The sequence below is a fragment of the Sapajus apella genome, unplaced genomic scaffold (assembly GCF_009761245.1).
Source record: "Sapajus apella isolate SASKATOON/1434 unplaced genomic scaffold, GSC_monkey_1.0 scaffold22, whole genome shotgun sequence".
NCBI classification, from domain to species: domain Eukaryota; kingdom Metazoa; phylum Chordata; class Mammalia; order Primates; family Cebidae; genus Sapajus; species Sapajus apella.
The window spans coordinates 28,186,733-28,211,390 of NW_022436962.1; the positions used below are offsets into that span (position 1 = coordinate 28,186,733).

Genomic DNA, 24,658 nt, shown 5'->3' on the forward strand with positions numbered 1-24,658 from the left:
ACTTTGGGAGGCTGAGGTGGGTGGATCACTTGAACTCGGGAGTTCAAGACCAGTCTGGCCAATATAGCAAAACCCCACCTGTACTAAAAATACAAAAACTTAGGCGGGCATGGTGGTGCATGCCTGTAACCCCGGCTACTTGGGAGGCTGAGGCAAGAGAATCACTTGAACCTAGGAGGCAGAGGCTGCAGTGTGCCAAGATTGTGCCACTGCACTCCAGCCTGGACAACAGACCAAGATTCTGCCTCAAAAAAGAAAAAGAAAAGGAAAAATCCCATTTAAAAAAAATTCTGAGGATGTTAGACCCAAGGGAGTCCTGGAACAAACCCCTGAGGATACAGAGGAATGACTTTACTTTTAAGAGATAAGGTAACCAACATCTTCAAGTTTATATGCAGTTTACTACATACCTGATAACTGAAAATGTTGCTGTTCATTAGCTCTGTGATAAACTTTTTAAGGAGCAAGCACTTGTCATTTATTGAACTGAAAAAAAATCTAAACCCTTTTGAAGTGCAGTTCAGTACTTCCAGTTCCTTAACCTTAGAGTACACATTGCCCCTGCTGTCCCCAGGTGGTGTTGGCCAGGGGAGGGTTCAGAGAGGCCCTTTGCGGCCCCGTGCTTACCTGCTGGACCTCACTGAGGATGGAGTATGCAGCCTGGATCTGCCTTTTGCTCAGCTTCCCCAAGGGCATCTTCTGCAGGTCAATCTGAGGAGATGGGATTTTGCTCTGAAAGCTGGATACTGCACAGTGTGATAGCAAGAGAGCTGGATCGAGCACCCCACCCTCAGGCTCTAGGAGCAATCAGGAGCCTCCTGGGATTTCCTGAGGACACCAGTGACCCAAATCCAGAGTCTGTAGCCCCACCCCACCATGAGGGACGGGAGTCTGTCTGAAGATTCTTGCTCACTTCCTTTGTGACTGGGCTTAGCCAACCGTATCTCCTCTGCCCCTATGCTCAGTTTCAAACAGCCCAGCACGTCTGGAAAAAAATACAGCATAATTCCCAACCAGTTTCGATGTGCAGATGAGGGCTATCAGTCATGCTATCCCGCCCCCTGCCCAGCAGTCTTCCCTGGGGTCCCAGAGTTAAGGCAGTAAGCGCACCCCTCCCTGGGTTCCCAGCTGGAAAAGGACCAAGAGTTTTCAAGTGTTGAACAATATTTTTAAAAGGACACACTCCTGAACTTATGGACTTACATTCAAATCAATGCTGTCCCTTTCAGATCGGTCACCTCAAACATATACTTGTTCCTACAAATACTGCTACTGCTCACTTCCTGGGAACTGACTGACATCAAGAGAAGCTGCAAGCTGCAGTGGAAGAAGCATGAGGTCTGCAGCCTTGGTTTTCTATCAGTTAAGCGGGGCCACCTTCCTTAAAAGGCACCTACTCCATTTTGCGAGCAGCCCTGCCTGTTCAGGTTGGCCCCCGAGTGGAGACGCCTGTGTACCAATGGGCCCCACACTCTATATCCTGAGACATCATATCTGGGGCTTTTCCAATAGATTCTTCAGAGTTCCCTGGGGGCTGCAACTGCACCTTTCCATTTTTGCATGTCCAGCACTTCCTGCAATCCTTGGAACAAAGAACTGAACAAGAATCTTAGAAATGGAACTGCTATGGTGATAACATTAAATAAAAGGATGTGTAAGTGCTCGTGGCTCATCAGGCACCAACCAGGAGCCAGCAGCGACAGCTTCTAACCATATTCGCAAGCCCTGGCACGTACGCTTTTCCTGTACCCTCAACACTGGAAACTCCACCCTAAGGGAAGATCTGATTTCTGGCAGGAATTAAGTAGCCGGAGCCACATCTGGGGAAGAAGGTGGATGATTTATTTCAAGCCAATAACAAGGTACAATAAAAGAACAGAGTGATTTTCGTATGCACCCTCAATTAACTCTGAAAAAAATTCTCAAGAAGGAATCCCAAAAGAAGTTCTGACAACACAGCATAGCCAGAGTGAGGGCAGAGCTCTGAAGGGCATGACATTCCCCAAGCTGTAAAATTCTGGTGTTTATGTAAAAAAAGAAAAGACCTAGTTTCCCTAATTGTATACCCCTCAAAACATAGACACAGACTATAAAAATAAGAGGTGAGTTCCATCCACATAGGCCACCCTCACTCCTGGAAAAGAAACTCAGGCATAGCGCTGGACAGTAAGCTGGGAGCAGTGGCTTCACAGCTACCCAGTTTAGGGAGAAAGAGAGAAGTGGGAGAAACACCTTGTACTGGGGACCCTTGAGCCTCAGCTGCGAGGAGGCGGCCCCTAGGGCTACAGCCTGGACCCCTGCCCCCTGCCGTGTGTCCTGACCACCCAGACCCCATTCCCTTCTGGACTCAGGATGTGCCCTCCTCACAGGAAGAGCCAGGTGCCCCTGGTGCTGGGGATGATCACCCTAGTCCCATGTGGACTCCTGCTTAGGCCAGGAGTGGGCACCCTGCTTTCTACACACTTCCAGCTACCTGCCTTCTAGTTTGTTTCAGCAAGCAGGGCCCCTGCCCCTTTTCTTCCTGCTAAACTAGTTACTTGTTGAGTGAAAAACATTAAAATTAAATTTCAGGCTGGGTGCTAAGGCTCATGCCTGTAATCCCAGCACTTTAGAAGGCCAAGGCAGGTGGATCACCTGAGGTCAGGAGTTCAAGACCAGCCTGGCCAAAATGGTGAAACCCTGTCACTACTAAAAATACAAAAAAATTAGCTGGGCATGGTGGCACATGCCTGTAATCCCAGCTACTTGGGAGGCTGAGGCAGGAGAATCACTTGAACCCAGGAGGCGGAGGTTACAGTGAGCTGAGATGGTGCCATTGCACTCCAGCCTGGGGGACAAGAGCCAAACTCTATCTCAAAAAAAACAAACAACAGCAATAACAAAAACATTTCACAGGAAAGCACTTGGGTCTGAGAATAGTCGAGAACTTCTATGATCACAGATAGACCAGGGTGTGGGAGACTAGAAATGATGTGCAGGACTTCAAAGCATAATGAAACGAGCCCTCACCCTGGCACCTGTCAACCTTTTCCTCCACCTCTGTCCCTCATTCTTAGTGAGCCCACCCATAAGTTGTTCACACTAGATCTCCTAAACGAAAGTCAGATTACACAGCTATTTGAACAAGCACAGTGAACAAGCCCTGGCCATTTAAAAACCCATTGGAGGATGTAACCCAACACTCCAGTCTACAACAGCACAGGCGCGAACAGTCCTGCCAGGCTGAGCCCTTGGCAGGGAGATACTGGGTTGGCCTGATGCCCCTGGGGCTTAGGCTGCCAGTGGTTTATCCTGCCCAGTTTTGACCCCGTCCTCCCTGCTCTAAGGCAGCCCAGGAGGCTCTAGAAGGAAGGACTTGGGAAGACAGCAGGACATGAGTGTGAAGGGAGCAACCCCACAGAGAAGGGTGGAATGCTTAAGGCTGATCTGAGACTCTCAACCTCCACTGGTTCCTAGAGCCCTGGATGATGGGAATAACCAAATGTGCCGCAGCTGCTTGTTTTTCACAGCAGCCTGAAGCTTCTGGGTTTGCTGCCTGGGGAAGAGAAGAGAGGGTGTTTGCTGGCCAGGTGGGACCATCTCTGCTCTGAAGGCCCTGTCAATACTCAAGAGCTCTGATGCTAGGAGCAGCAAGAACAAAGGGCCCTTTTGTACTAATCTTTTGCGGCAAGAGCGGAGATGAGATGGCGGACAGATACGAAACGCGGAGCCTCTGCCTGCAGTCTCTGCCGTTCTGCCCTGGGCAGAAGCATGACTAATCCAACAACCATCACCCTTACTCCACTACCAACCTTTTCTTAAAAACTGGTATGAATTTTACGAATCAAGTGTCATAGCAATTTTCTTTTACTCTAAGTGGGCTGTCTTGCACTTCCGATTTGACAACTCCAGTTGGTTGGTTTGGTTGGGCCACACAAGAAGCATGGTTATGCACCCTACCACAGCATGAGGAAGGGGGAAAATACAAAGGGCGGGCCAGGCACGGTGGCTCACACCTGTATTCCTAGCATCTGGGGAGACCGAGGTGGGTGGACTGCTTGTGCTCAGCTTGGGAAACAACATGGTGAGACTCTGTCTCAAAAAAAAAAAAAAAAAAAAAAAAAAACACACAAAAAAACCAAACCAAACCAAAAAAACAAAACTACAAAGGGGACTGGGGATTGGGGAACAGCCTCTCCAACACACCACCTGCTTCACAGCAAATCAAATTACACTCTGCAAAAGGGCAAGCACGCCAGGCCCCAGCACTCATACAATTTAAGATTAAAGGACAGGTATGAGAAGCTGATAGCCAAAGTATTCTGTTTTTGAAACAGAAACAAGAACAGGCAGGGAACTCTTCGCCAGCTCAACAAATATTCATCCATAGCGAATGCTCACAGATAAAACGATAAAGTGTAATAACCTCATACTCCACCATGGCTTTCTTCATGCTTTCCACATCAAAGATCATCTTGATGAGATCCTGGACTGGCTTGGGGAGTTTGGACTTGGTGCCAGGATTTACTGTTAGCTTCTTCACTGCCTCTTCATCCTTCAGAAAAAAAGAACATCAATAAGAGACCCAAATCAACAAATGGAGAGGTGGAAAAGGTACATATGCAGTGAAAGCAGAGTGAAAAAGATATCTACTATTACTTTAACTGGTTAATTCTGGGCAATCTTAGTTTTTTGTGCCTTAGTATTATTATTTCTCAAACTTTTAAAAACAAGTATTTAACTCCATAGAGGGCGCTACCGATCCAACCAAATCTATTCTGAATGAGTCTACTGCCTCAGCCTCATTATTATATAAGCAAGAAGTGAATCCTATTTTTAATATGGAGAGTTCACGAAACCCTCTGTAAACTAAATAATTCCCTCTCTGCGACATGCTAGGCCTCAAAGATTTAGAATTAAAATACCTACCTACAGATCTCTCTTTTTGTAAAATAAATGTGTTTTCTTTTCCCTGATTAAAAAAGTGATAAATTCTAATTTTTAAAAAGGCAAGCATTTTGCAAAGAAAAAAGACAAAAAAGAAAAGTTAAAAATGTCAACCAATAGACAAAGGAATGCTGTGTGCTAACAGATGTGAGGAGACTCCCAAAACTACAGATAGAGATTTCACTAGGAAATAATTTGGGACTAATAAAGTGTGACCTAGCAGAGCAGGTCAAGTTACTGTAATTCCGTCATGACAGACCAGGTCACATGATCAATGGTGACCATGGGTTCCACAAAAAAACTTATCTGGAGTCTGTCAATTATACCCTATTGTTTCAGGAGTAACTGGAAAGACTTCCTCCTTGACATCACAAAGATGCTACCACCAATCTCATTGAAGCTCTATCTCATACTTCAAGGTGCTGACCATATTAAATGCTTTTTTGCCATCTATTGAGATGATCGTGTGGTTTTTGTCCTTCCTTCTATTCATATATTACATTGATTTTTTTTTTTTTTTTTTTGAGACGGAGTTTCGCTCTTGTTGCCCAGGCTGGAGTGCAATGGCGCGATCTCAGCTCACCGCAACCTCAGCCTCCTGGGTTCAGGCAATTCTCCTGCCTCAGCCTCCCGAGTAGCTGGGATTACAGGCATGCACCACCATGCCCAGCTGATTTTTTGTATTTTTAGTAGAGACGGGGTTTCACCATGTTGACTAGGATGGTCTCGATCTCTTGACCTCGTGATCCACCCGCCTCGGCCTCCCAAAATGCTGGGATTACAGGTGTGAGCCACCGCGCCCGGCTTATTACATTGACTTTTAACCTTTTACATTTTTGACAGTTTTCACTTATGTTGTCCAGGCTGGAGTGCAATGGCATGCTCTCAGCTCACCGCAACCTCCACCTCCCGAGTTCAAGTGATTCTCCTGTCTCAGCCTCCCCAGTAGCTGGGATTACAGGCGTGTGCCACCATGCCCAGCTCATTTTGTATTTTTAGTATAGATGGTTTTGCCATGTTGGCCAGGTTGGTCCCAAAGTCCTAACCTCAGGTGATCCACCTGCCGTGGCCTCCCAAAGTACTGGGATTATAGGCGTGAACCACATTAATTTTTAAATGTTGAACCAACCTTACATTCCTGGGATAAATCCCACTTGGGAGTGGTATATAGATCCTTCTATGCTGCTGGATTCGCTGTGTTAGGATTTTGTCAGGGGCTCTGCATCTCTGTTCACAGGAAACTGCTCTGTAGTTCTCCTGTGCTGCTTTGACTCTAGTATCAGGGTGGTACTGGCCCTCATGCAATGAGCTGGGAAGTATTTTGGTCCATTTTTGGGGGAGGATTTGGGAAGGACTGGTATTCTCCTTTCAACATTTGGTAGTATATTCACTATGATGTCATCTAATCCATGATGTGGATTTTCAAGAATAAGGTGTCCCTTCCTTTTCCTAGAAGCAGACAGTATAAGGGCATTACATAGTTACCTGGCCATAGTCAATCTCCAGGGGGTAGAACTTTTTGGGATACTTTGTGAAATTTTTGGAGTGCCAAGCATTCCCAGTTTTTTCTTCATATAATTTCATGAAGTGCTCGATGGCATCCTCCTTGGATGGCATCTCTTCCAGTTTGTTGCTACCAATCACCGTGCCCACACGGCCCCAGGACCTGAATATCCAATACCTGTGGTGGGAAAGAGGGTGTCAATCAGATACACGTGTGGGTCAGCTGTCCCATTTCAGGAGGAGTTTCCCTTTCCTGTCATTCCATTCAAGTGGGGAAGAATTTTACCACCCCAAAAGGATGATGACTAACACAGAACAAAAGGAATAGCTATAACAATAAAGGGTCTTTATTTTACCTCTCATTAAACTTTCAAATCATATTGGCAAATGGACTATAAAAAATGCCAAAGAATAGGTTAAACTTGGTTCTGGGAGCCAAGCCCGAGGAGTGAATCCTGGAGTCTGTAGCCTTTTGCGTAAAAACAATTCCACTCCTCTCCCTAAAGAAATACAGAAAGTACTATTTGGAAGTCATGTATTCAAGGAGACAACCCATAATGCTGTACCCTAAAAATAATAAACTTTCGACTCAGATCAGAGGCCAAGACGCGATGAAATGAGGGAGGCAGTGGCAATGGCTTCTCAGGCCCGGTCACCTAGAGATGCAGGCTGTCATGTTCAAATTCCATCTCAACTGAGGGCACACATCACATACAGCCAGCTGCTGTGCTGCTCAGCTTCGGATGAGCTAATTTTTCATTAACTCAATAATGCAAAAATTAATTTTCATTTCACAATAAATACAGATATATCATAAACACACATACAAGATTTGTGTACATTTTAAAGACAGAACTAGAGACTTCAAAGAAAATTTGGGACTCCCTGGCCACTTTCTGGGCTACTGGACAGGGGTATAAAAATTCATTCTCTGGGTTTGGTTTTTCCTGTGAAAATATTTGGGAAGCACTACCTTGATCTATGTTGAAAATTTTTTCTGACCTTAACAGCCCACACTACCCTTTCACTTAACACCAGCAAATCTACGCCACCAGAAAAATGTCCGCATCCACAATCAACATTAGAATTTAGTGAGAGTTCCTTCCATATGCCTTTCCACTGACATATAAATCTTGTTCTGTGTTGGCTGTACTGAGGGGCAATGAACTCACTAGATAAGGACCACTCTGCCTAGAAACGCAAGGAAAAACGCCAGCACCCCCATCACCACTTCCCAGCTGCTGTAACCCCACAATCTAGAATCCATCCTTGCCTGTTTCACCATGTTTAAAAAAAAAAAAAAAAAAAAAAAAAGGCAAACCAAAACCTCTTTAGTTACTAGGGAGTTTGAACATTAAAGACTAAGTCCAGCGTTTGCCAAGCTTTATTTGTTTCAAAGTTTTAAAACATATGTCAAATCAGAAAATCTTGATTCAAGCAGCTGAATGAAAAGCCCGTTGGGGCTGGGTGCAGTGGCTCATGCCTATATTCCGGCACTTTGGGAGACTGAGGCAGGAGGATCACTGGAGTCTAAGAGTTTGAGACCAGCCTGGCAACACAGCGAGACCCCTGTCTCCACAAAAAATAAGGCATGGTGGTATGCACCTCTAAGTCCCAGCTGCTCCCGATGCTGAGGTGGGAGGACTGCTTGAGCCCAAGAGGTCAAGGCTGCAGTGAGCTGTGACTCCAGCCTGAGAAACAAAGTGAAACTGTTTCAAAAGACAAAACAAATAGTGAAAAACAACAAAAGAAAGCCCAGCTGGGAGAATACATGAAACCGTACCTCGGGACAACCGTACAAGAACAGCAACACCACTGGTGAGTAAGTGGCTTCTTTCTCCCCTTTAACCAAAGGACTTATGATTTGTTTTTGTTTTCTGTGATTAGATTTCATTCCCCAGGCATTGAGCCTGGGTTTCACAAGGCTGATGGCACAGCTATCTCTCTACAACTAGACTTCATCCACAGAACTCACCTGCTTTCCTTGTCATCCTCTAGAAGCTGCAGCTTGTAATAGGAGTTGGTTCCTTTAACGATGTCCACCAGGCCAAGGGTGGCACTGAAGACCTTCCCACCTTTCTCCAGGACATGTGCAGAGTGTTCCAGACCTGTCCCAGAGGCAAAGCATCTACAGTTTTCTCTCCCCTTGAGGGGCCAGTGCTCTCGGGGAGAAGGGGTCTATAGGCCTGAGGTTCACAACTCTTGGATACACTAACACCACCTTTGAGAGGTTGCCCACCAGCGTGTGTTCTCAAGACTAGGGAAGCTGGTGAAGGAGGCCTGAAGGCAAAGGCATGACCACACTGCCCCAGGTGTGCTGCAGGCATTTGGACGTGTACTTCTAGTCAGCTGGCGATTCTCCTTGCTTACCAGAATCAGGATCCACAGCTGCTCCTCCTTTAAGAGTTAATTTCATTCTCTTTTCAGACTTGTTAATACCTTGGAAGGGAAGAGAGAAATGTAAACATGAAGTTAAACATATCTACAAAGGGGAAAGTGGAAGGCAAATGAATTGTTATCATTCACATCATCTGTCAACTTGGCATCTGCACACTCCTCCCACCACCCAAAGGCGCCTGCCATTCTGTGTCCTACTCTGCAGCACTCAACAGGCCATGTCAGGGACACAAAGGAAAGGGCTCCCTGCAAGTTGACCTGGCCACCAACGTCCTTGGAGGGGGCAGCTCGGGGCTCTCACCTTCCTCCTTGACCTGGCCCTTGCTTTTTTTGGAGAGTGGAGCTCCTGACTTCCCTTTTGGGGCCACAACTTCAACAGGCTCTGCCTTCACCTCTGCCCCCCAGGGGGACAAGATGTGGACTGAGAACAACTCCTGAAGGCTCTTGGTAGAAGCGGAGACGTCCTGGAGGAAGTCCTCAGACACAACTCGGACGTTGGCTTCCTTCACTTCCTCCATCTTCTTATTCATCTTTTCCACCTCCTCTGTTCAAATTGCAAGGAAAAAAACCAAACTAAACATAAGTTTAAAACAAAACTGAACTCTCAAATTACTAGTTATATTTACTGTTTACTTCCAAACCCTGCTCTCCCTTGCTTCCAAGTCTAATGCTCCCAAGAGCGTTTTTCATTCTAATGATAATCTTGATCAGCAACATTCCCCATTTTCTAAGATATGATGAGCCAGAACAGCCTTCTCCAAACCACTGTACAGCACAATGTTAATAAGACACTCCACAGAAAAAACACGCGGATGTCAAATACGTATGGGAAATCCTGTATTCTACTTCTCTGGTTCCTGAAGATCTGCCACGGTAACCAGCATGATAAACCTGTTTACCTTTGTTTCACCCTACCTTTTCCAAACACTCTTGAGCTGTGAACTCTTATTTTGGTAGTGATCTACAGACATCTTGCAAGCAGTGCAAAGTGATGAGAACACAGGTTGGGCAGTTTCCCTTATCCAAGATGCTTGAGGCAGGAAACTTTTCAGACTTTAAAATACTTGTTTTGTATTTACTGACTGAGCATCCCTAATCCAAAACTGTGAAACCTAAAATGCTCCGATGAGCATTTCCTTTGAGCAACATGTTGGCACTCAAAAAGTTTTCAATTTTGAGGTGATTTGTTTGGATTTTGGAATCAGGGAGACTCACCCTGCAGTAGCTTAAAGTCTTTAGTTGAGAACATAAAACACATGTGAATCTATAGTACACAGCAGCAACACCCAGAGCAAATACTGGTTTCCCTTCATAAAGAACCAGAGTAATGATGGTAAGATCCAGTTTTTGAGCGCGGTGTTCGACTCTTCCTCACTGAACTGACATCACAATCATAAGACACAGAAGCATTATCCCCGTAGCACAAATTAAGATCTAACTCACTTTTGGTGCTGATGCACAGGGAAGCCTTGTTGGCCGTCCCCGTCAGCTTCCCCCCGAGCTTCTCGATCATGGCCTTCATGTCATCCTTGTTCCGAGATAGCTTCCCAAGAGTCAGGATCTTCATGTTGGATAATGGCTTACCTGGGGATGAAAGGACAGAATCATTCAGCAAGGCCAACTCTGATGCTGCTCCCCAGGAAGGGGAGGTGGAGAAGCAGGTGAGCCAAGCAGCGAGCTCCTGAGGAAGCCTATGAAAATCTGCTTGGAAGAAAACAGGATGGGACAGCAAGCTGCCATCTGAGCACCTACAGATGTCCCTTGACACAGAAAGGACTGGGCAGGGTGCAAGCCACAAAATGCCACTCCATGGCCAGGCCAGCCTTGCTGGCATTAACCAGGCAGCTGGGGGTTACCCAAGGTCAGCTTCATGGGCAGGCCAGGAAGGCTGCATCTGTGGACAAGGGACCAGGAGGCTGGAGTGGGATGGGAAGAGGGTAACAGAAGGAATTGGGGGTTCTTCCACATGAACCCAAACAAATTGTTAACCTCCCAAACAAATTGCAATTCTTATTAATTAACCCCGTTTTAAAAATGAGACATGTTGGCCGGGCGCGGTGGCTCAAGCCTGTAATCCCAGCACTTTGGGAGGCCGAGGCGTGTGGATCACGAAGTCAAGAGATCGAGACCATCCTGGTCAACATGGTGAAACCCCGTCTCTACTAAAAATACAAAAAATTAGCTGGGCATGGTGGTGCGTGCCTGTAATCCCGGCTACTCAGGAGGCTGAGGCAGGAGAGTTGCCTGAACCCAGAAGGCGGAGGTTGCGGTGAGCCAAGATCGCGCCATTGCACTCAAGCCTGGGTAACATGAGTGAAACTCCGTCTCAAAAAAAAAAAAAAAAAAAAAAAAAAAAAAAAGAAAAAATGAGACATGTCCATGATAGCCCCTCAAAGCAGTGGCCAGCACAATCACACTAAGCTGAGCTAACCAATTCTAGGTGAAAAGCAGCAGCAAGGTGTGCACTGACCCAGGCCAGAAAGGCCTAGACAGAGGTGTGCCTTCCGTTCACAGCAAATAACACAGTGCTGGTGACACATTTCCAGAACTGGACATGCTGCAAGGAAAAATCCTTCCTGCCTTCCCTGTAAAGGCAAACAACTAGGAAACACCGACAGTTTAAACTGGTGTGGTCTCCTGAGAACAAAATTGTTGATCTGTGCTGAACTGCAAGTCAGGGGAAAGTGGAGGAAGCCCTCCAAGGAGGGGTCAGAACGCCAGCCCCCACCTAGCCCTTCACATGGGCACCTGGACCCAAGGCTGCCAGCAGCACAGTGGACTTGGGATGACCACCCACACATACACTGCAGTGACCACTGGTCCCTCTCAGAATATGAAACAGAGGTCAACAACAGGTTTAGGCTCAAGGACGGAACCCTCATCCTCCACCCACCAAACTGTGACCTTCACCATTAGACCATGCCACGTGTAGCTAAGTAAATAGGCAGCAGGTCACTTCTGCCAAAAAAAACATATTGCTCTCACTGTGGTTGGCTTGGGGCGTAACTGCCTCTGCATACAACAGAGACTCGAGCATCACACCAGGGCCGGGATGACTGGCAGGCACACAGAGTGGCCTGAAGAGTGGGGCCTGGCACGCTGCTCTGCAGTTTAGTCAGGAAGGAGACCCTGCGTGCTACTCCAGGTAAGGCTGTCGACCTAGCCTTTCTTAGGAGTGCCTCTCCTAGCACCCCAGAATAACAGTCGTTTGCTCTTACCACGCTTATTTTATTTTCAGAGATGTTCATTTTATTTTTAGAGATCCAGTGTCCAGGCTGGAGTGCAATGGTGCAATCACAGCTCACTGCAGCCTTGACCTCCCAGGCTCAAGGAATTCTCTGCCTCAGCCTCCTTGAATATTTAGAGCTAAAGGCACAAGCTGCTACACCTGGATAATTTTTAAATTTTTTGTAGAGATAGGGTCTCGCTACATTGCCCAGGCTGGTCTCGAACTCCCAGCATCAAGCAATTCTTTTGCCTTGGCCTCCCAAAATGCTGGGATTACAGGTGTGAGTCACTGCTCCCAGCCGATGTTATATTCTTAATAGCCTCCTGCCTTGCTGTGGTTGGGCATGTAACAAGTCAAAGGAAGAGGCCTATCCCCTGCAGGGCAAGGCTTCCCCACGGTGGGGTCAGCAAAGAGAGACCCCTGAAGGATACTTTCTTACCAGCTCCATACCACCACCAAGTAGTGGACAAAAGATTCCTGCAAAGCAGCTCTAAGACTGGGGCCCCATGAGCTGTACCTGCTGGAGCAGAGTTCACGGCAGCAGGCTTCAAGGCTGTGGAGGGCGGAGGTGCAGCAGCCACTGGGGCGCTGGTTTCTGGAGGGAATATACGGTTCTGCTTTTTAACCTTCAATTTCTTGAGGTAAGAGATTTCTCGGAATTCCTAAAAAATATTAAGTTTTAGTTAAGAAGCCAGCTCTCCTTTGAAGTAACCATCCCATAGGCCAAAAAGGATTTGGCTTGTCCAAATTAAATAATCTCTTTTTTACTTCTTACAATAAAGAGTTTTCTTTTTAGTTTTTTCTTCTTACAACAAACAATAGAAAAATGTGGGGCCTCTAGGATGAAAGACTGTACTACTGGGGCTATAGCACTTATTTCTGGTATTTTTACATTTATAGTAGGGCTGGTATTATGGCTGCTTTAAGAGAAAAATCTTTCCCTTAAAAACAAATCAGTGGACAATTTGGCCATGGAACCACCCCTGGAACTGCTGTGTGAATACAGCCTACCTGGCCTCGTTCTTGAGTTGTTCCCTTCAAGAGTTAATAGGGCTTTGTGGAGTCACACACCTACTCCAGAACTCCAAAACCCCCAACACTATATACACTGGGAGATTATTACCCAAAAGGAAATCACAGTATTCCCTTCCCTTTTTAGAAGAAGGGAAAATGAATGCAGAGAGCCCTAGAGTATTCACTACATATTCTTCCATCAGAACAGTTCAATCTTCACTCCAAGCGATTTACAAGGGGCCTTGCTCTAAATGGTCACTCAAATATCAAATACATGAGGCTCAGGGAAAGATCCAGGTTTTCATCTAATCAGGAAACTGCCCTTCCCAGCTGTGCCCACTTTCAGGGTACCAGCTGGATATGAGAGATCACAGATTCCTTCCAACACATACTGACCACCCTAATATGTGCTACTAATTACAGTTTGGTTAAAAAGACAGTTTATGCCCTTGAGAAAGTATCTCTTTCATGACTGAGAGTCAGCTATATGAACCAGAACTTTTTTTTTTTAAAGAGATGGGGTTTCACCATGTTGGCCAGGCTGCTGGTCTCAAACTCCTGATCTCAGGTGATCCACCCACTTCAGCCTCCAAAAGTGCTGGGATTACAGGCATAAGCCACTGCGCCCAGTCTATAAAGGTGAACTTTAACACAGGAGCTAAGCTATGCCAGAGGCGTGCTAAGGTGATGTAAAACAGGGAATGGTAGCATGTACTTGGAGACAGTGGCCTGCTAAGCCTGATGGGAACTGAAGACACAGCCATCCGAGTACCACCTGGTGGGATGTGGGGCACCCTGGCTAGCTGTCCTACTGCTAGGTACTCCTAAAAACAATGAGTTCTGCTTTAATGCCTCAACTAAAAAAAAAAAAAAAAAAGAATGAGCAACACTGGCGGTGGGTGAGGAGAGTGGTATGTGAGGAGGTGGAGGAGGGTGGCAAAAAGAGGCTGCAGGGCTCTGAGGACAAGCTAGGGAGCTGGCCTTGATTCTGTGGGCCAAGTGCCGGGGGACAACAGCCTCGCTGCATGAGCAGCAAGTACTGCCAGGCTGAAAACTTGCCTCGCACATGCACATACCCTTTAAAAATGTACAGATGTTCTGTAATCGATACATAAAACACAAGGGCTCGCATACTGCTTATTGCCATCTTACGATTTCCCCATCAAAGATAGTAAAAGAAATGCAAGTATCACGTAAGGGTCTGTAAGATTTGCATATTCAGAAAAATTGGGGAATCAGTATAAGATTTTAAGAGTGGGGGAAGTGATAAGATCAAATTTATTTTAGAGGAATCACTCAAGTAAAGGCATAGAGAGAACACTAGAAGGGATGCAATCATGGCAGTAAACAAGTGAGCCAGGGGTCGGTGGAAATGGAGTTCAGATCTAGGTGTAGAGTGGGTGGTGCCAATTGTTATTCGGGTAACAATTCCTGAGCATGTACTGTACGCTGCTGTTCCAAGTACTGCACCCAGGAGCAGGCACAGAGATGGAATCAGCTTGGTGAGTGGCAGAGCTCTGCACCTACCCAGGCTGCTGGGCCTTCATCCTGCTGAATCTGAGGGGGCACAGGCGAGGTCTTCAGAGCAGCCAGACTCACAAAGATACTGCCAGAACCCCACCAGCATGGCTCCAAAGGAGGCTCCCCATGGAGGTATTTTGCACTGAGAATTCCATAAGCAGTTCCATTAAAAAAAGAGAGAATGTGCAATACTGGGAGATATGTCAACTCTGGATCCGATTCTCCTCCTACCATTAAGGCAAAGAAATGTCCTTGAAAAGGCCGGGCACGGTGGATCACGAGGTCAAGAGATCGAGACCATCCTGGTCAACATGGTGAAACCCCGTCTCTACTAAAAATACAAAAAATTAGCTGGGCATGGTGGCACGTGCCTGTAATCCCAGCTACTCAGGAGGCTGAGGCAGGAGAATTGCCTGAACCCAGGAGACGGAGGTTGCGGTGAGCTGAGATCACGCCATTGCACTCCAGCCTGGGTAACGAGCGAAACTCCGTCTCAAAAAAAAAAAAAAAAAAAAAAAAGTCCTTGAAAAAAATTTGTATCAGAAGGCAGGAATAACTATTTCTTCACCATATGTCCCTCATGCCTACAACAGTGCCTGGCACATAGGAGGCATTTAATAAATCACAATTATTCATGGTCCTTGCAAGCAAGATTTTACACCAAATTTACAAACCTCTACTCCATACTTAGAGAAGCTTCCTTTCTACATTTGTGTCATTTGCAAGCATATAATTATATTCTGGTTAAGAGGATGACCCGGCTGTAAAGAAGTGCGAGGAACATGGCCCTGCAATCTCAAGGACCTGAAGTGTGCACAAACTCAGGAAGTGGGGCAGGTTTTTCTGCCCACAGATCCCAGGATCTTCTCCTGCCCCTTACCTTTGGGGTCACCCATTCCTTCCGGTTGGGTGTCTGTGTCTTGACCATACACTTGGTCCAGGCAGTGACGTCCCCGGTGCAGTAATAAGCATCGCTCTTGAAGACCAGCTGACCCGAGCATTCCTCGCAGGGAAGGAGGGCACCGAATGCCATGCCATCGGCTACTCGGTCCAAGATCTGTAGCCAGTGGAGACACATGTCAGAAGGCAAATGAAGGACTACAGAAAAGGACACTTACTAATGTGGGATGGAGGAAACTGCACAGAGTTCACTCACTACAAAGAGAGGCTTCTTGCTGTGGCCTTGGTGTGGGGCTCTTAACACCCCCCCCCCACCGTCCTTGGTTTAAATTGGAGCTTGGATTCTTGTAATGTCGGAGACCTTATTTCCAAGTGTTCCTACAGCCACCCCCCGACCCAACCCTCAGTAATTTAAAAATGAAGGAAGAGCCCAGAGCATCCAGTGGTATTAAACAAGGTACAGTGCCAAGCCAACTCCCAAGAATGACAACAGAGAAGGGCCAGCTGAGACACTGATGGAACGCTGGCATGCCATCCCTCATGAGGGGTCTCTCCTCTCTCCACAGGCCTAGCACTCTAGAGCAAGCACTAACATGTGATAGATGTCTAGTGGGGCGTGTGAATGCTGGCCCCATCCACCCCGGAAAAATGGTGACCACGATGGTGGTGATGACCGTGCAACACAACCACGAATTTTTATATCCTCGCAATTGATACCAGCAGGTGTTCACACGGAGGGCCTCCCACACTCCATTGGGACAGTCACTCCACAACGACGGGGTCAGCCTCACATGTGTGTCCCACTTAACACAAAGGCAGCTCACCGCCGACTCCCCAGAAGGCACTTGCTGCTTGTTGAAGATGAGCAGCTCCTTCAGGTCATTAGTTGAACACACTTTCTTTAGCTCATCCTTGATGTTCCAGATTAGGTCGTTCTGGGCCTATGGACAAAACCCAGAGGCTGAGAGGCCAGCTCTTTTCAAAGCAAGAATCCCACTGGAGGAGGAGCACTGGACATGCTGAGCCTCCAGTTACACAGCTGCACAGCAGCGAGCTACCCCTCCAAACGTGGGTGATCAGCACAGGAGCTGACTCTCAGTCATGCTCCTGTGGACACCAAATTAAAACTGGAGAGTGGCCTCTCAGAGAATACTGTGGAAAGTGGGGAGGAAGCCCTAAGAGTGTGGGGAAAACTGCACTAGGCTCCTGGAAACAGCCCTTAGAACCCAGTCCTAGGAGATAAAGGTAAGAGCCTGGAAGTGCTAGGCTGAGCCTAGGGCCCACGCTTATCAGCAACTAGAGGCAGGGTATGGCTGTTCTTCACCAATCTTAGAGTAGGACTGATTCCCAAACACCAATTTTCTTGATGGTCTATTATATTCAGTATCATGTATTTAAGCTCTTCTGAAAATGAAAGTTTTAATCTTTAAGTGCCTACTCTTGGTTAGATGCTTTTATGTGTCATCTCATTCTCTTTTTATTTTTTTTGAGATGGAGTCTCGCTCTGTTGCCCAGGCTGGAGTGCAGTGGTATGATCTCGGCTCACTGCAATCTCTGCCTTCTGGGTTCAAGCAATTCTCCTGACTCAGCTTCCTGAGGAGCTGGATCGCAGGTATGCGCCACCACACCTGGCTTTTTTTTTTTTTTTTTTTTCAATAGAAGCGGAGTTTCACCATGTTGGCCAGGCTGGTCCCAAACTCCCGGCCTCATGTGATCCACCACCTGCCTCAGCCTCCCAAAGTGCTGGGATTACAGGCATGAGCCATGGCGTCCAGCCTCAACTAATTTATTCTCACAACAATCAAGCTTGCTGAGGAAGCTATCAGCCTCCCCATTTTAAAGGCTAAGGTGAGTCTCCTCTTTCCCCAGGAAAATAGGCAAGTTATTCACCACCTCAGCTAAGATCCCACTTCTGTAAAAGGGAGACAAAAATGCCAGCCTTATCATACCCCATAGGGTTCCTATTAGGACCAAGGGAGGATTTTAACTCCACTGGTGAAGCTGTAGGCACACATCTGCACCTGTTTCCCAGCTTCCTTTTTAAGGGCTCTCTCACTTCCCCTCTCCATCATACACAGCACAGACTGGGACACCAGGAATAGAGACATGGGAGCATGAGGAAAAGGTATAGAGCTACAAGGTTAAATGGAAGGAGTACAATCTCACCTAGGTGACCACGAATGGGGAGCCAGCAGACACAGATGTGCCAGGGTGGGAATGCTTAGGGGTATTTTAATTTTCTGACTCTAAACATCTCTGCCATTATTGGGGAAGGGCACTAAATTCACTGAATGGCAAATGTGAAGTGGCACCACGGTTCTCTGCAGCCAGTTTTGGGGCATGACAGACACTTTTTTACTGTAAGACAATTGAACAAAATGTGTGACTTTTCTTTAGCGACTAGAGCCATATCAGAAATTGCTTCTGATTTTACTACCACCAGTAAAAGCTGAATACTCATACAAGAGACACAAACAGATGGCTCATGGAAATCATGTTCTCAAGAAGAGACCAACTGTTCTCCCTCAATTTCCCAAACACCCAGCATTGTCTGATTAATAATTTTTGCTTTAACACATACATAATCACCACAGGGATGAATCTTTCCGGTTACGGACCACTGATTTAATGGACAGTTTTCTCCTGTCGTTATCATGCATCTATTCCTTTTTTAAAAATAAGAAATACTCATTTAAAAAATGTGAAGACACTTGATCTCTTCAAGCCATTTGTCTATGTTAAGAATCTTCGGCATCCTCTAATTTAGTATTTACTTTCTGATGTTTGCAAGTGACCACAAAGGTGCAGGGTGTACAGTGGTGCATAATTTGGCAGAAGCATGACTCTCTGTCATCTGGTATGAGGCTGATGAGTGGCAACAGAACACTCAGGCCTTGCTCAAGCCTGGCTGCAGGTCAGACATCTACAGCCTAACGTGGATTTTCTTCCAAATAAAAATGGTTTCTTTGGGATGAGGGAAAACAATCTGGGGAAAAAGCCATGCTATTTAATGATGGCTATCAGTTTGCTAAAGGCCTTAATAAGTGGGACATAACTCCTTGAATTGTCTTCCCACAATGGGAGAGAATCCAGACAGCAGAATGCCAAAAGGAGAAACAGAGCTGACAACTCACCTTTAGGGCCTTTTCAAGCTTACTATCTTTGTCTTTTTCTTTTTTAGATTTCTTCTTAGCTACTTCATCCACTCCATCCACCTCATCGCCTTTTCTCTTTCTGAAGGACACAGGATATGAGAAAGAGCCAGAGCCATTAAAAATCTGATACCCAATGACATGTGGTGATGCAGTATCTTAATGTCATTTTATCGACTCCCTGTAGGGTCTGCTCATGCTTGTCACTCCCCAACCCCTGCCCCACTCAGTGGTCTCAGGCAATCACTGTCTACTCAGGCAGTATTTGCAACCAGGGCAGCAGGAGACACCATCCATTTCTGAACATACTCTCCCAGCCAAAGAGAGCGGCTAGGGTTGTTCCAGGGACTTAGAACAACCCATTATAAGAATCCAGGGCTCTGGCCCTGTCTGAAGTAAAAACAATCAAACAAACAAACAAACAAAACCATGTATCTCCTGGCCTGGGAGGTTCTAGCAGGGACTAAGCTAGATGTAAGCCCATGGCTAAGGGACAGGGACTGCAGAAAGACAAAGCAGGACTGCAGAAAGACAAAGCACAAGTGCGGGAAGGCTAAGCCTTTCCAGCTAGAACACACAGCTGCTTGCAAGACCAAGAAGCTGCTCGCAGAGGTAGGGCTGTACTGCCATGTAAAACCCAGACAAGAAGTGATAGTCAAAACAGTTCTAACCAGCCTACCCCAGCTGGCACAGGGGCAGGACAGCCACAGTGGTCTGGAGTCAGTCTTAGCTATCACATAGACTTGGGCACAAACCCTGCATTTTCCTTGTCCATACAATAGGGAAAAGAATACCATCTGCCCCACAGAACTCTGGTGATGGGCAAATGAAACAGCCCAAATACAGGGCTCGATACAGTGCCTGGTATATAAAACGTGCTCCACATATTCTGCTGGTTATCATGGCCTAAGTGGGAGCTGATGAACTCTTGACACCTGTATCACGTGCTGCAATGCCCTGTGAGCTTCTTGGCCCATGGCCTGATCTTTCAGTTTTCCTGCACATTCTGGAGCCACAAGTGCTGCTGCAATGAACAGGCCTTATGAACTGAGATAACGTGATTGCTGCTTGATGGTTGCCCAGTTGCTGTCCAAGGAGCAGGGTGATACCAGGCCCTGCCATACCACCCCTGGTGTGCTTGTTAACAACCAATTCTCCAAACTGAGGCTGAGGGACCAGCAGAGGGTTAACTGGAGAGAGCAGAGGCATCCATGGATTCAAGATAGTCACTGATGGGCCCTCTCATTCTAAATTTTATCACCATGCCAAATCCTTATCATTCTGAACCAGGAAAATTATCCACTGCCTACCCCCTAACTAAAAATGGTCAGAATTCTCCCAGCATCGTTCCTAGAGATCAACCTAGGCAAAATGAATACTCGTCCAGGGAAGGAGGGTGCTCTTTTAAGTATCTAAAGGGCTGTCGTGGAAAAGTGCAGTTAGCCTGTCCACGGAGATCAGATGTTGTAAGGGGAATAGACCACCAGGAAGCAGGTCTCACAGGGCAGAGGGCTCTCGGCCCATGGAAACCCCCTGCTATCCTTCCCCACCCTGTCCTCTGCACCAACATCTCTGCTGTCACCGTTCCTCAGTTTGCATCTCCATGGCTTACTGACAGTAGCGAAGGAAAACACAGGAGTGGTATGGAACCTGTAGAGCCTTCGGACCTCCCTCAAGCCCCTCACTGAACCCCCAGGGCAACCCCGAGGCACTCCACCCACCCTTCACTCTTGACTCCTGGGAGCTGCTTCTTCAGGGCTTCTTTATCCTCTGTAGCAAGGAGGCTGAAGCCCTTGAGCTGACTCGCACTGTACTCAGGCCGGAAACCCAGCTCCTCCCTGTTCTTGACAAAGCAGTCTGGGTGGTACCAGCGGTCAATCATGCCTAGCTGTGGTTTCTCTGGGTCCAGCATCTTCTTGGACAGGCGCATCTGGCCCTGCAGGAAAAACCGTTATGTGGTACCAAGGGAGTGACGAGGAATGATGGTGAACATGGTAGGGGCAGCCTGTGCTCCAGCCAGTGAGGGGCTGCGGGTCCAAGCCAAGGCCTGCATGACAACTTGAGGACTCATGGGCTTTCGAGAGGTTTTGGCTCGCTCAGGTCTTCAAGGATTGTGTGTTACCCTCAAGACTCAGGGTTCCTTAAATCCAAATGGCTGGCTACCTACCTACCTATCTGGACACGTGAAGAATTGCTAACATTCCCCTTAAGATGTTTCTGCTGACCTGGGGCAGGCATAAAAGCACACGTGCATGGGATTCCAATGCACCCTTTCTTTTTCTTTTTTTTTTTTGAGACAGGGTCTCACTCTGTTGCCCAGGCTAGAGTGTAGTGACTTGAACTCAGCTCACTGTAACCTCCACCTCCCGGGCTTAAACAACCCTCCCACCTCAGCCTTGCCCAGCTAATTTTCTGTAGAGATGAGGTTTCACTATGTTGCCCAGGCTGATCCAAAACTCCTGGACTCAAGCAATCCTCCTGCCTCAGTCTACCAAACTGCTGGGATTACAGGCATGAGCCACCGCACCCAGACCCCAATGCAGCACTTTTGTACTAGCAGGGATTTTCTGTCCACCCCCCACCCTCCAATGGCCTCAGCCTCTTTAGAGACTACACTCCCTAAGAAGGAGTAATAAACCCACAGGCAAGAATCCAGTCCTGCCAGCCTGCCCAGGTCCCCAATCCCCAGGCCCGATATTCCCTGGAAAGTTCCATGCCTTCGAGGCTCAACCCAGAGAATGCAGCACAGCGGGCTCCTGCCAGCAACCCAGCAGCACATACCACCCGGCATTCCCCTTGAGGTGAAAAGGACCTTAATGTTTGCCTTAAATTTTTGGTGGCTGAAGGTAGCTGGAAAAGATAAAGCAATTCCATGTTTTTCTTTTCTAAATACCCACTGCTTACCTCAATTTTCGGTACAATACCTCCAGGAGGCAGAAACTTTCAATTAATGCCTTATATGAATCAATTAATATGTGCATGTCACGTTAGAGAAGGGTGAGAAGGCTGCAGGGCACAAGCTTTCCCTTCTACCAGTGTCTGTCCATTTTGTCTAACTGGCTGTCGGCCTTCAGGAACTAGAACTGGTGGGAAAGCCTGGTTAACAAATTTCCTTTGATTAAACAGAAGAGGGCTGGAGGCTCATATCAGGGCAAACACATGCCCAACACCTAATTCTACCATAAAACATAGAGAGTCTCTTCCCCAGCTACTGCTGGGTCTAAAAGAGATCCTTTTTGTTAATGCTTTCCATGAGCAGATGCATGGACCATGATAAGCAGGGCCAGATCTGTCTGGAAGTCACTGTCATATCTGGTCAGTACTAACATCTTCACTTTATTTTTAATCACTTACGTTGAGCTAACATCCTAAAGCACTCATTTCTTCTTTTCTCTTGAGATAGTCAATGACATCAATGCAAGCAATCCAACAAGTTGAGGGATCTGCGCCCCCAAGATCTTACCTTTTCAATCTTCTCCATACACCCCTTACACGTGCTTCTGTTGGACTTGGCGTACTCTGCTGCAAAGTCACCCAGTGTCTTCTCTGCCTTGCTACCAATTCCATCCTGGCCTTTGCCTGAAGAATCAGACAGACAGCAATGCTCATCTCAACAGCCCCACAGTGCAGCTCAGAGGAGCCCCCGTCCTCTTCCACCTCCCCAGGATCCTTCCACTAGAATATTTTGTGCTTGGGAGACCATGATTGGTTCATCTCGTCCCCGTGTTTGTAACAACAATGGTCAGCTAACAGAGCTTCTTTTCTGGACACTTCTCAGATGAGCTCCTTAGAGCAGCACATTAGGGGGTAGTCAGCTGTCTGACATTCTACCTCCTCCCCTACCTCTGGAGCTCCCCCCAACCCTTTGGAAAGAATTTATTAGGGGCTTACCTTAAATGCCTGGAACCATACTAGAGTCTAACTAAGCTTTCTAATTTCCATTATGCTTTTATTTACCAAAGTTAAGTGTTGAATTAAAGGAAATATTTTGCTATAGGTCAGACACAAGTATATGTAAGAATTAAATATGTGGTAAAGGTACCATTTCAAATTAGTGGGGAAAGGTTGAATTATTCAATAAAGAGTTTTGGGGATCCCTGGCTATCCATTTGGGACAAAAGCTAGATTCTTATTATAAAAATATATTCCCAGGCTGCATGTTTCTTGCCTCAGATCAGGAATAAGACAAAGCTATTTTCCCATCACTTCTATTCCACATTGTACTGGAGGTTCTAGTAAGTGCATTAAGGAAAGAAAAAGAAAAAGAAAGCTATAAGTTTGGAAAAGAGTAAATAAAGCCATCTCTATTTGTAGATGACTCTATTTGATACTCCTAAGAGCTATCTTGAGAAATCTATTTTAAAAGCTACTAAATTAAGTGAATTTAGCAAATACGCAGGGCATGCTGTCAATATACAAGCATACAAAAATGTCTATATACTAGCAATAAACATACGGAAAAAGCAAGTGTACTGTTATTTAAAGTGTTAAAATACATAAAATACTTAGATAAATCTAACAAAAGACATGGAAGATCTCTACACTAAAAGCTTTAAGACTTTGCTGAAATCAAAGAAGACCTAAATAAATGAAGTAATGCATCATGTTCATGGATTGTCATATCAATTATCTTCAATTTGATCCACAGATCCAGTGGGATGACAAGCAAATTCCTAGCAGCTGTATTTGTAATAGCCCCAAACTGGCAACAAGCCCAAAGTCACCAACAGAAAAATGGAAAAACAGATGGATATATCCAAACAAAGGATACTCCCCAGAAATAAAAGGAACTAACTAATGACACACAAGATGACCTGGATGAGTCTCACAGGCATTGCACCGAGTGAAGGAAGCATGTAAGAGGGTATACACAATCCCTTTTTTCCCTGAAATTCTAAATCAGGGACCATTAATCTATGGGGATAGAAACCAGAACAGTGGTTACCTGAGTCAGGGAAAAATGACTAGAAAAGGGAGCATAAGGAGACTTCTCAGGATGACAGAAATGTCTATAACTTGATGGGGTATATGCTAGATGTGTATACACATTTGTCAAAACTCACTGAACTGTATACATAAGACCTGTGCAAGTAACTATGTAAATTATTTTTAAAATTCCAAATATAATACCAAAGACATACCACAAATGACCACAGACATGACTACACAAATGTTAGTGAAAGATAAACTTTAGGCCGGGCGCGGTGGCTCAGCCTGTAATCCCAGCACTTTGGGAGGCCGAGGCGTGTGGATCACGAGGTCAAGAGATCGAGACCATCCTGGTCAACACAGTGAAACCCCGTCTCTACTAAAACTACAAAAAAATTAGCTGGGCATGGTGGCACGTGCCTGTAATCCCAGCTACTCAGGAGGCTGAGGCAGGAGAATTGCCTGAACCTAGGAGGCAGAGGTTGCGGTGAGCCGAGATCGCGCCATTGCACTCCAGCCTGGGTAACAAGAGTGAAACTCTGTCTCAAAAAAAAAGAAAGATAAACTTTAATGTGGCAAAACAAATACAATAGACAAAACTAAAAGAAAATGTCAAACTTCGAAGAATATTTGTAAATATTATGACAAAGAATCAGGAAGTTACATTTCCTTAAGAAAAATGTACGAATGTACATTTCCTTAAGAAAAAGAAAAGGCCAGGCATGGTGCCTCATGCCTGGCCTTTGCAAAGATGAGGTGGGAGTAACACTTGAGCCCAGGAGTTTGAGGCCAGCCTGGGAAACATAGAAATCTCCATTTAAGGAAGAAACAAACAAAACAACCCAGCATGGTGGCACATGCCTGTATTCCTAGCTGCTTAGGAAGCTAAGGTGAAAAGACTGCTTGAGCCTAGGAATTCATGGCTACGGTGAGCTAGGATCGGAACTCTACTCTAGCTTAGGTGACAGAGTGAGACCCTGTCTCCAAAAAAAGAAAACACTTAGGAATGGTACAGAAGTAGAGAAATGGGTATGTTATATATTGTTGTGTAGCACCTGCAATTGAAGCAATCTTTCTGGAAGGCAAT

General features: G+C 46.2%; 1 protein-coding gene across 2 annotated transcripts in view; it reads right to left on the minus strand.

Annotated features, from left to right (window-relative positions):
• Positions 1-24,658, minus strand: part of PARP1 (poly(ADP-ribose) polymerase 1) — a 47,485-nt gene that overhangs the window by 9,520 nt on the left and 13,307 nt on the right. The window contains exons 3-15 of one of the 2 annotated variants that reach the window (XM_032289447.1): positions 22,106-22,221; positions 20,364-20,578; positions 18,625-18,724; positions 16,315-16,431; positions 15,471-15,647; positions 12,573-12,717; positions 10,270-10,410; positions 9,128-9,370; positions 8,800-8,868; positions 8,405-8,537; positions 6,412-6,607; positions 4,406-4,534; positions 628-711 (exon numbers count right to left, since the gene is read on the minus strand). In XM_032289447.1, the coding sequence (XP_032145338.1) occupies positions 628-711; positions 4,406-4,534; positions 6,412-6,607; positions 8,405-8,537; positions 8,800-8,868; positions 9,128-9,370; positions 10,270-10,410; positions 12,573-12,717; positions 15,471-15,647; positions 16,315-16,431; positions 18,625-18,724; positions 20,364-20,578; positions 22,106-22,221 (1,865 nt within the window). The remainder of the gene's footprint in view (positions 1-627; positions 712-4,405; positions 4,535-6,411; positions 6,608-8,404; positions 8,538-8,799; positions 8,869-9,127; positions 9,371-10,269; positions 10,411-12,572; positions 12,718-15,470; positions 15,648-16,314; positions 16,432-18,624; positions 18,725-20,363; positions 20,579-22,105; positions 22,222-24,658) is intronic. The other variant, XM_032289448.1, reaches the window with a different exon arrangement.